The 12,704-nt window shown below is 42.2% G+C and overlaps 1 protein-coding gene across 1 annotated transcript in view; it reads right to left on the reverse strand.

Moving 5' to 3' along the window:
* Positions 1 to 12,704, reverse strand: part of DNAH14 (dynein axonemal heavy chain 14) — a 283,703-nt gene that overhangs the window by 186,574 nt on the left and 84,425 nt on the right. The window contains 6 exon segments of the mRNA XM_066623355.1: positions 634 to 702; positions 1,324 to 1,469; positions 4,233 to 4,286; positions 8,911 to 9,139; positions 10,622 to 10,872; positions 11,162 to 11,249. Coding sequence (XP_066479452.1) covers positions 634 to 702; positions 1,324 to 1,469; positions 4,233 to 4,286; positions 8,911 to 9,139; positions 10,622 to 10,872; positions 11,162 to 11,249 — 837 coding nt within the window.

Here is a 12,704-nt window from a genome sequence, read left to right on the forward strand (position 1 = left end):
AAAAATTAAAAATAAGTACAAGTGAGAATGTATCTGTCCAATTTCCATAAACAATTCCTTTTGGCCCAGTTCTATCCTCCATTGCTGCTGCCAGAGGAACATGGTGGAATGTGCATTGCAAATGGTGATTCAGAAGTGTGTATAGTCGCACACTTCCAGACTGCTGCCAGAGACTACATGAGAGCCCCACATAGTGGTGCAATGAAGAAGGCCTGCTGATGGAGGGGAGTCAGTGGGGTGGCAAACAGGGGGAAGGTAGTAGGCGTGTTAGAGGTGGAAGGCTTTGGAACCCAGCACAGGTGACTTGCGCCAGATGCTATCTTCTCCAGTGACAGCTGACATACATTACACTCCTTGGACTTGGACCAGCATTTGGCAATTGGATTATGAGGGGTAAGGGAAAATATTTTCCCTTACCTCTTCCAAGTCTCCTGATTCCCACCACCACCACCACACCTTGTAGTGCAGCCAGTTTTTAAATTAGCTGCAAGTTATGGTGGGGAAAACCATAGGATTTGGATGTTAGGTAGAGAAGAAAAATTAATGCAAAATGCAGTTTATTACTGTGTCGAAGTGCTTTTGCTAATTCATGTTGTCTTATGCTGGGCAATAACAGCTACTGTTGTCACTCACCCAGGATTAAGGGTCAGAAAGATTGCGCAGAATTGTTTCAAACGAATTTCTTTCCCTTCTAGTAGAAATCTATGCCAAACAGATTACACAAAATGGACAGGATTATTATTAATGCATAATATAATATGTTAGTAGTTTTAATAACATATGACTAATATAAACAAATATACATTTTTATCACGATGTTAAAAACAAATTACCCTCCCCCCCCAGAAAACCCCTATCAAATAAAGTCTTGAAAACTTCAAGATATTGCCCCTAATGACTGTATAGCTGTAGTATGTACATACAAAGTATGTTTGGCAGGATGTGCTCTTACCTTCCCTATTTAACATAGGATATCTTGTAGTGGGGAACCCATCTACATACCTTAGAAGGAGGAACTTTCCATCAGATGTGATTTTAACTGTTATGTGATCCACTGGGATTTGTTTTGTATTTATTTTTTAATATTTTAGTATTGTTTTTAATAGTGTAAGCCATCTTGATTGCCCACTTCGGGAGAAAGGAGGGATATAAATTCTTTAAACTAACAAATAAAACAAACAAGAGTCTTCCACTTATGAAGTGGTTTTTTGTTTTTTACAAAACGAACACATCAGGCAAAGTTACACACATTTGCCAGTGACAGGTAGCCTGGCCCTAAATTATAACTACTTACAAAAGATCTGAATAATTTTAAAGAAATACCTGACACGAAGACTATCTTTAGCAGCTTTGATGGTCTGAATCTGTGAAGCGATTGCAGAGAGAACTTCTATATCAATTCGGTTGAATTCATCAAAACAACACCACGATCCAGACTGAACTATTCCATAGAAAAATTTTCCTATCACCTTAAAAAAAATATAGATATTTTTGTTAGACATTGACTTACTCAAACAGCCTAATTCATGAAAAATAGCAGTGATTTTGAAAATGAACCAATTTCATCAGATGCCAGGCAGGAAACAAAATATATTTTTCAGAGGATGCAATTCATTTATTGTTGAAATAAAACAGTGTCTGTTCCCCATGTTCTGTAAGCTTGATTCTCCATTTTATATATTTTAACTTGGCAAGTACAGTACACAGTAGGAAGATCTTTTGTCAGAGTTAAGCTGATACAGCAAAAAAGAAAACAGCTTGCTTCTGCTTTAGCTTTAAACTTGTTGTAGTATAGTCTATAATAGTGGTTCCCAAATTTCTCCTTGGAAATTTGGGAGCCACTAAGGGCGCAATCCTAACCCCTTATGTCAGTACTTTCCAGCACCGGCATAGCGGTGCCAATGGGACGTGTGCTACATCCTGCAGTTGGGTGTCACTCACAGAGGCCTCCTCTGTTTGTTCCCTTACCTCAGAGCTGCATTGCCCTTAAGTCAGTGCTGGAAAGCACTGACATAGGGGGTTAGGATTGCGCCCTAAGTCTTTGCGGGGGCAGGGAGAAAACAGCAACATGATCCCCAGAATGATACCACTGTCAGGGACAGTTTTATTTACCTCCGCCTGTGCTGTCCTCCAGGAAGTTCAGGGAGAAAAATGAAAAATAGCCATTTCCAGTTTTTGATTGTGAAACTGGAAGTAGTTTCTGATTGCTATTTTTAATTTTTCTAGGGCTTGGGGAGCCCTGCAGAGGTATCTGCAGGGCTCCCTGCATCCTCAGAGGCCAGCACAGGTGGAGTTGAAACAACCCCTCTGTCCCGGGCACAGATGTGTTCCTGGAGATCATGTCCCTGCCTTCCCCCCTCCTGTCCCTTAAGGGGCCAGGGACCAGTGCTTCCCAGGCTGGTGGGTCATGACCCACCAGTTTGGGAATCACTGGTCCATAAGGGTAAAGTCTATAAAGGCTGAAGGTTTCCTGGGGTAATTTGATGAATGTTATCTGTGTCAGCTTGACTTTATAGTTTTTCCTGCTTACTGATTTACTGAGCAATTTTCTGCTTTTACTAGAAAGCCTTGAGTTTTCTAGTGTGTAGTCAGAGAGATACTGAATCTTCTTCTTTGCTCTCCCTCCTGTGCACAGTATATTGGAAATGAAACCTCTTTAAATATGCATACTGGAAACAGTTTGTTACTTTTTCTTCATTGCTATCAATGTTCACATTCACTGATTTTATTTTTTAGGTTTTATTTTTATAAATCGATTTTAATACACTTTGCGGTGCTCTTATAGTTCCTGTCATTAGATCCCAAGACATCAACACTGACTTGACTGGTCATTCTTCCTGACCCTAGCTTGGCATGGCGTCACTCTCTGCAAGGCCTTGAGGAAATAGGGACACTCCCTTCCAGAGTCTTATTGAACACAATGGAACATACTTCTAAGGAAACATGCATAGGATGACGCTGCAAGTTCCTTTAATTTTATTTGGACTTGGTCACAACTATTTGGACTTCATGCCATTGAAATAAGGGAGAAAAAGAAAATATAATCTATATATCCAGCTGATTTTCACAATGAATACTCTTATTGAAAATATAGCAGCTCAATCATATCCTTCCCCGCTTGCTGGTGCAGCCATACTGAAAAGACACATATTGTATCCGGTGAAGTGGGAGGCTTCAGAAGGGGATTTAAATCCTTGTTACCCTCCATAAGCTACCCAATCCACAATCTGTCTCCTCTGACCTGTGCCAGCAATATCTCTGGCTCAAGTCTGAGGAGAGAAAGTGGCGGAGAGGCTGTTGCCAGAGGGAATAGGATCCAGTGTGCATTGGATCCTCCTGTCAGTGTAGTACTAAAGCTCTTTAGAACTGGGCAGAGAGCGAGGAAGTATGGTTGGTGGAAAGGCTGTGGGGGGGGGGCTGTGGCAGCGATGGCATACACTGGATTCTATCCTCTCCAGCTGCAGCCTTCCCACCCCAAATTCATTCCCTTTCCCCACCCAGGCTTTAGTACTACACTGACTAGAGTGGGAGAAATGCAGAAAAGATAGGACTATTAATGGCAGTGAAGCTCTATATTTTAGAGCCAAACTAGACATGTACATTGTCATGGATCGCCTCTGGTTGTTGGGCTTAGCTTTTGCTTTTTTAAGTAGGAAGCAGGATAAGAATTTTGGTGAAACTGTGCTGGAGGGTAGGGGGCCATCAGCACTTTTCTCTGCTGCCATTTTAATCCTTACTTGCAGCCTACTTTTAGTTTTTTTCATTGAAACCAAGTTTTTTAAACCTAAAAATAACATGCATAGGGGCTGCTATCAGGATCAGAACTGGGGCAGGGGAAAAAACTCTCCCATCCTGTTGCTGCTGCAGTTTCATCAAGATTCATAAGTTCTTCTTGCTATTTAAGCTATGAAAGCAATGAACAGAGGACACTGGGAAACCTTCTAGGTCCAAATTGAAGCTGCCAAATGTTCTACTGATCTGTCCTGGGGGAATATCTCAGAGATGGAGACAAAGATACAGTTGCCAGAGAAAGACTTTTATGTGCACCATTGTAAAGTCACTGACAGAATCACTGCAGATGAAGTGTACCCAGAAAACCATACTTCTCAACAATGACAATAAGCATAGGGAGTGCTGTTGGTGAACTGTATTTCAAAGATAAGTTTAGTTGCACTGCTAAAAATGCATAGACATTCGAAATACACTGTACCAAATAAAATTATATATCATACCTTATCATCCAAACCTTCTGAACAGTTGAAGACCAAACAGAGTTTTCCAAGAGCCTAATGATGAAAACAAAGCAGGTTTAGAGCAGAAGTTGCTAATAAATCTAAAACCTATAAATCTTGGTACAAAAAGGAAAGGGGAGAGAGAATTTAATATGAATATTTGTGATATAATACACAGAAAACTGGGAAGTAATTAATAAATATCAGCTTAAGAACATAAGAACAGCCCCACTGGATCAGGCCATAGGCCCATCTAGTCCAGCTTCCTGTATCTCACAGCAGCCCACCAAATGCCCCAGGGAGCACACCAGATAACAAGAGACCTGCATCCTGGTGCCCTCCCTTGCATCTGGCATTCTGACATAGCCCATTTCTAAAAATGGGCTCAAAAGAAAAAGAAAATAAAAGCTCAAAGAAAATTGGTATAAGATGTACAATGGTATTACACACCAATGAGGCTAAGAAAGATGTGTAGCACAGTTTCAGATGTGTATTGGTGATGCAACAAAGACAGGGAACCTGTGCGCACACCTAATGAAAATGTGAAAAGTACAATCTGTTGGAAGGAAACACTGGAGTTAAAGTGATTCTAAGAGATGAGATCCCAAAAAAACCTGAGCCAGTCTTTTTGCATTAATTCAATCAAATAATTGGGTCAGAGTGTAGATTAGTGCAGCGCAATCCTATCTTGCTCTGGCAGGCCAGGAGGCCTGCGCTGTATCCAGTGCATGATAGGGGCCCAAAGTGGCTCAGTTGGAGGTAAAGGGAAACTCTTCCCCTTACTCCCAGGTAAGCCAGCGCAGCCCCAATGGGTCTCCTTGGACTTGTGCCACGTCCGGAGGTGGCATAAGTTTGAAGAGAGTGGAATGGCTTGCAGCAGCTCCACACTGCTCGGGGAATGGGTTGGGATCTGGCATAACAGACAGTCCCAGCCCTGCCTCCTGCTCCCCACTCGACTGCCCCTGGGACTGCCCTCCTCCTGTCCTCCCTCCACCCCAGAAGGCCTCCCTTCCGCCTCCTCCCCACCCACCCCAGACCCTTCCATCGGTCAAGCTTGGCTGACACTACTGTTCCTGTCAAAGTCAGCGTGGAGACTGGATTCAGCCTCTGTGGGCCAGCATGTGTCCCTGCCAGCTGACTCTAGAGGAGGTGTAAACGTGCTTAACAGTACATTTGCGACCCTCCTGGGCCAGTGCAAGAGACTTGCGCTGCCCCAAGTTGCACTTAGGATTGTGCCCTTAGAATGTTAACTACTCCAAGGAAACTGGCTGCTATGGTGTGGAAAACAAATCAGCTTCAAGTAGTTGACATATGATTTGACGTTGTAGAACACACTGATGGAAGGTCAACACATTGAATCAGGTTTGCGATGGGAGATACTCTGCATCAGATTGCTTCAGAAGCGACTGGAATGCATTTGTTCAGTATTGGAATTGTGTTAACTCCAAATGAGAATTATAGGTTCCAAATGGAACCTATAATTTAAGAAATATCTTTCATCAAAGGACAGTAGATGATGAACACATAAGATTCTGAGATAATAGGAGATAATGACTTTTTAAAAATTTGGTTTCCATGGACTTTTCTTGATAGTTATTTGAATCTAGCTTCATTTACTTTTCTACATGTATCTTTTTCTATAATTTTTGTGTTAGTCTTCTTTTCTTCCTTGGGAGTAGCAACATTGTACAATACTGAATATGGACTGGGATGTTTTTCTATTTGCAGTTTCTTTTAAAAAAGAGCAGAAGCAGTTATTTAACCAGGAGCAATTTTAGTAAATTTTAAATGTGGCAGTAATTTCATATAATTTCAGTTCAGATTTTCTCTTTAAACTTTGACATTTTATGTAGATGGAACCTTCAAACTGAGCTGCTTCCTAACTCTTCTCTCTAGCTTCCTCTTTTGATCTCCAGCTTTGAACAGACTATGTCACACTCTTTTGATATTGCCTTCACCAAGAACTGTAATGAATTTCACTAGGCTACTATTGCAAACTTTTCTCTGGAATAAAATAGGTCAATGATAAATTGGCATTTGGAAATTATTGCTTACATTCTGATAGGCTATGAATAATTGTAAAAGCAAACAACCTTTCTGTTTAGAGTCTTAGGGCGCAATCCTAACCGCTTATGTCAGTGCTTTCAAGCACTGACATAAGGGCAATGCAACCTAACTGCAGGATGCAGCACACGTTCCATTGGCACCGCTATGCCAGTGTTGGAAACCACTGACATAAGGGGTTAGGATTGTGCCTTTAAGCAGGTTACCATTGCTGTGAATGGAAGGAGGCCTTGCAAAAGCTTCTGATGATGGAGCTACACTCAGACCAAACAGTATATGATCTGCTATATGTAACATATTCTAACACGGAGATAATCCAATATGTGTGAATCTGATAATATGTGATCCTGACCCAGCAAAATCCAAGAGGGGTAAATGATAATGAACTATCAGTCATTTGTGTACTGGAGTCTATGCACAAACATAGCAGTTTACAAGTTTTGTCCAATGCACAGGGGTGAGAGCAATCTCACTGCCACCCCAGGCCGTTCTAACAAATGTGAAAAGGTACTATTGCTATTTATACTACAACAGAATAATTTCAATTGGTTCCCTGTGCAGCCACAGCTAGTAGTTGGCAACCTTCCATCTCGAAAGACTATGGTATCGCGCTCTGAATGGTGGTTCTGGAACAGCATCTAGTGTGGCTGAAAAGGCCGATTCGGGAGTGACAATCCCTTCCACACTGGGAGCAAGTGCAGTCTGTCCCTGGTCTGTCTCCCTGGCTATGGGCCTTCCTTCTTTGCCTCTTTGCCTCAGTCTGTTGGCCAAGTGTCTCTTCAAACTAGGAAAGGCCATGCTGCACAGCCTGCTTCCAAGCGGGCCGCTCAGAGGCCAGGGTTTCCCACCTGTTGAGGTCCACTCCTAAGGCCTTTAGATCCCTCTTGCAGATGTCCTTGTATCGCAGCTGTGGTCTACCTGTAGGGCGCTTTCCTTACACGAGTTCTCCATAGAGGAGATCCTTTGGGATCCGGCCATCATCCATTCTCACTTCATGACCGAGCCAACGCAGGTGTCTCTGTTTCAGCAGTGCATACATGCTAGGGATTCCAGTTTGTTTCAGGACTGTGTTGTTTGGAACTTTGTCCTGCCAGGTGATGCCGAGGATGCGTCGGAGGCAGAGCATGTGGAAAGCGTTCAGTTTCCTCTCCTGTTGTGAGCGAAGAGTCCATGACTCATTGTAGTACAGAAGTCTACAGAAGCTGATAGCCACAGCCACAGCTATCAGGAAAGCAAGTCTGCTGATTTCATCATATAGCTGGTCAATAGTTTCAGGCGTCCCCCTGTATCCACAGGGGATCCATTCCAGCCCCCTGCCTGATACAGAAAGCATGGATGTGGGGGAATGCTATCTCCACACACACCCCACACCCAGGAAGTAAACATATTCCTTTTGACCTTCGATCGAGCATCTTCAAGCATTCAGGCTGCCTGTGTGTCGCTATAAGCTTGTATGCTTATAGTGACCTGTAAAAAGAAAAACATTTTCTTAACTGTTGTACTGAAAACCACAAGATCCCTTGAGGAGATAGGGTGTTGTGTCAACAGTTGTCCTTTGCTCTGGTAGGCAAGCATGAAGTTAACACCAGGGCCTTAGATTGCAGTGAGTGTGCTGCACAGCTGCAGCCAATTGGAAGCAATAAGGCCTTCGGGTATAAAAGCAGCACCTGGAGGAAGGAAAGGGGATGTGCAGAAGGAAGGAGATTGGAGAGACTGAGAGAGTAGAAGGAAGGAGCTTGGAAAAGAAGCCTGACTGATGAACTTGCTGACTGGCAGACTGATTAACAGACTGGCTGACGAACTACAGGACCTGCTGACTGACCAATGGACTAACTAATGGACTGGTGGATGGATGAACTGGTGAATGGACTTCTGAGGATTGCTGGAATGGTGACTGCTAGAGATGCTGGAGACTGGTGTGTGGCTGCCATGCCCAAGGTGGCAACCAAGGGCATGGTGCCACCTTGGCACCAAAGGCAAGGGCATGTTGCTGCAGTGGCTGGAGAAGCTGCTGGCAGGAGAAGGGAGGAAGGAGGACCTCTCCAGTTTGAACAGGTAAGCTACCCTAGTGATGGGGTCCAGCAGTGCAGATCTAGGACCATTGTGGGGGGAAAAAGGGGAACTAATTAACTTAAAGTGGACATAAGTTCTCTAGGTGAAGCTTGATCTGGGAATCTGGCAAAACAGCAGTAAGCCTTTAAACAATTAATGGGTATGGGGTTGGAGGGGGGCTGGATCTGCAGAGAAGTGAAACTGTGGATACTGGATCCATGGATACAGGGGTCTACCTGTAATTTAGTGATAATGAAATGGTAAAAATGTGTATAATATACACATAATTAACAATCCAAACATGGGCACCCTTAACTCACTGACATAAACTCAACTCTGAACTGGGTGGTGGGCAAAAACTTTATCTTATTCATTTTAACATGTTTCTACATGTATCAAATACGTCTGGTGTTCAATATACCAGACATTATAAACCATAAATATAACTCTGTCTTGTTCTCTATAAATGTATTAAAATACATGCTGTTAGATCTATACAGAATATTATTATATAAAAGTATGCAGAATATACTTTTCATTACAATTCAGATACAGAACTTACTTTTGATAAATCTTTGACAGTTTCTGTTTTTCCTGTACCTGCTGGACCAGCAAGACAGGCTCCCAGGTTCAATTGCAGAGCTCCAGTGATTGTTAACCAACATCTATCTGTGAGAGGGGTAATAACCAATCGTGGAGAGCAGCCCAAATATTCAAAACCATAATCAAAGGTAGCATAACCTTGAACAACCTTACAAACGCCAAGATCATGCCATCTGTAACGTAATTGCCTAAAATAAAAACATTTTTGTAAACAACATAATCCTTTAAGCAAGATAATTCCTATCATAGTTATTATATACTCGAATTTGTCAATATTAATAACATTCAATGAGGTGGGACTCAGAGTGTTCTTCTGGTACAACATGTGCCAGAGTAACAACCTGATGCTGTGCTGGCTTACCTGCCGGTGCTGCACCCCCAGTGCCAGTGGTGGATGTCACAAATGTGCCTTAAAGCACTTTTACACCACCAGATGAGTAAGCAAAGCTGGTGGGGTGGATTGTGCTGAGCCGTCAATGCTGCTTTAGGAGCCCCAGCTGTCGGTGGTAAGGAGGTAAGCGCTGAGCGGCATGAGGGCTTGGAGAGGGTGGAGGGAGGGAATGGGGGAGGCATTCAGGGGCAGAGGGAGGATGAAGGGAGGGCAGAATAGGGAAAGGGATGGCCTGGGAGGGGGTGGAACCAGTGGAGTCTTCTTCTGATGATTCATATAATCCCTCCCAGGTTCGGAAGCACAACAGGGGGCTTGTTGAGTCTGTGCCTGCTAGACAGAAGACCCAATGAGCAGGCTGGAGATTTACTCAGGGTAAGGGGATGAATGTCTCCTTCCCCTGGGGAGATCTTCAGTCTGCTTGTATCCCACACAGGATACAGTGGTGAGTGTTTAGTGCCCACTGCTCCTGTGTGGATAGGATTGGGCTCTAGGCCACCTTCCCCACCCTTTCCTCCCTAATGAAACTCCCTCAGTCACTGCTAAGGTTCAAGAGATCTTCTTTAATGGCATGGGATGCAATGCAGGAAACTGCAAAGGAAGGAGTGATACCCAGAAGACACAGGGGAATTGTTAGCAGAGGCACTGCATTACTCACACTTTCCAGCTGTACCCACCCCACTCCCCCACCCTGCCAAATTCTATGAGATTAATTGCAGGAGTTACATGAGGCAGAAAGGTGCTGGGTGTCCCATGAAATCACCCAATGAAGCTAATCAGTATGAGTACAGATCTCTTCTGCACTCCATCTTAAAAACAGTAATAAAATTCAACTTTGGTGGCTATTGTGCTATGACTAGCTCCTTCCTCCACATTTTTGCACAGCGTAATATCCAACCTGATGAAGAGTTCTAGAGAATTCAAAAGCTTCTTGGTCCTTAATAAAGTATTGCCAAATTTTGGCTACGTATTAAAGGTTGTTTCCAATTTACGTCCTGGTTTCATTCTGGACCTCTGTCTGGAAGTTAGAACCTATATAAGTTGGAATAGCACTACTGCATCTGTACAAAAACACAGGGCTGAATGGAACATACCTAAACAAAAGCGCCATAAATTGGAGTGTCCATAAATCATGTCTTACCTGTATTTATTTAGGTTTACCTAACATTGTCATTATCATCATAATCTTTTCTTGGTTTAATAGTTATTTCTTTTAGAAATAAGAAATTAAACAACATAATTTTAGACATTAACACTGGGATTATGGGTTAAAGTCACGCACCTTATCCATTCAAAATCTTCAAGTTTATAGATCTCATTGTCTATGAGTGTAGTTAGTATATCCCTGCAGTGAATGAACAAAGTAACTAATGCCTCCAATGTACTTTGCTTGTGATAGCGAAGAATATCTGATGCAATCTCTGCAAGTTGTTCTAGAAGGTTAATTAGTTGATCACGGTCTTTAATCATCTTCTTCCTTGGATTATTACTTAGAAAACTTGTTTCACATTCCACAGTAAACTTTAACTGACTCTACGAAAGAAAACACTGAATTAGCAGCATTAGCAACAATTTGCTTACTTGGAATCAAACTTAAATATTACACAGTAATATTTCTTAAATCCCTTACAACAGGTTGGAATTTTTATCAGCGGGATTTGGTACCCCTAGATTTAATTATCCATGGGTACCTAATCTGACATTTTTATGCCCTTATAAGGTATTCTGAGACCTGGGGAAGCCCTGCATTGCACATTGTTCAATTGCCTTTTCGGTAGGAAACTGCATATTATGAACAGATTTTTAATAAAGTATTGCTTACCACAAGTAGTACTGCTTGCCCTGGATGTGTGAAAAACCATTCCTTAAATTCCATTTGATTCCACTCTAAGATTCCAACTGCTATAAATCTACAAACATATTGTACTCTTAGAATAAAATAATGCAATCAAAACAAAATGATTATTACTGAGTTACTAAGCAGTTTTTACTATATTTGGAAATTCTTCAGGAGAAATTAAAGTTTACAAAAGACATGGAGCTATAGTTGTTCCTTGTATCATTTGCCCAAAACATCTTCCCCAAAACATCTAATTTAATATAACATGTCATATGACATTATTTTACTGTACTTTGCAAATTATTTTACTGTATTTTACTGTACATTGCCTTGAATTGGTCACCAATGATTCTAGGAAAAAAGTGCACAGGGAAAATGCCCTCACAGAAAAATTCCCACACTATCCCCCATTTAATGAGAATGAATAGGTGTTACCTATATTTGATATTACTGATATGAGTGAAATATTTCATATTAATAGGCAACAATGTGTGTTGTGATTTTATCAGGTATGAAGAAGTTATGCCAGATACCAGAGTAGAGACAGGACAAGAAAACTCACAAATAAAAAGAAGATACAATGTCTCATCTTCTTTTGATAGATGTTGACTGTAATTAAGGCAGGGGGAAAAGACTACAGTTCAATCATTGCACTCATACTGACTAGGAGAACTACGGGCCTGATCCGAGCAGATGTCAGCATCGGTACTGCAGCCTAGCATTGGAGCTGTGTCGTAAATGTGCTGTAAAGCATATTTGCAGCACAAAGTGGCATTTGTGGACAGGCCTGCACTGCCTTTCAGCACCATTGAAGGAGACCTTGTTGCAGGCAGCAAAAAGGTGAGTGCTGGGATGTGTGCAGGTACAGGAAAGATGGCAGGATGGCATGGGGAGGGAGGAAAGTGAGGAGGAACCAGCCTGGCAGGGAAAGGGAGGAGGAACCGGCCAGCAGAGGCCTCCTTCACCAGATCCTATGCCCCATGTCAGGCTTGGAAGCCCGACATGGGGTTTCTCAAGTCTTCACCAGCTACTTAAGTTGGCACAGACTCAAGCCATTTTGGAGGCTGGGATTTTACTCAGGGGAACAAATGTCCCCTTCCACTGAGAAGACCTACGGTGGCTCCCTGGCCCTGAAGGATACAGTGGTGGCCATTTTGGAGTTGGTGTAGCCTGCAAAGATAGGAAAGATAGGATTGGTATGAGGACTAGACATTTGCTTTTTTTGAAGTGAGATTCTGAGGTTTCTATACTTTTCATCCAAATCACATCCTGTAAATTGTTAGATTTTTTTCCCCCATTCTTGCATAAGATCAGAGGAAAAGCTCTTGACATAAGGCACAAAGGTCTTTTGCATTTTAAGTGATAAATTATTTATGGCATGATCCACTCAACTCATAGGCAAGTGCAGAGTGGATTCTCATAGGCTGTTTTCCTCACCATAGTATTTTGCTATAATGTATAGCAAAATTATTATTTAATTATACTGAATAAAATCACAACACACATTGTTGCATATGAATATCAA

This window comes from Tiliqua scincoides, chromosome 1, assembly GCF_035046505.1.
Source record: "Tiliqua scincoides isolate rTilSci1 chromosome 1, rTilSci1.hap2, whole genome shotgun sequence".
In the NCBI taxonomy this organism is placed as follows: domain Eukaryota; kingdom Metazoa; phylum Chordata; class Lepidosauria; order Squamata; family Scincidae; genus Tiliqua; species Tiliqua scincoides.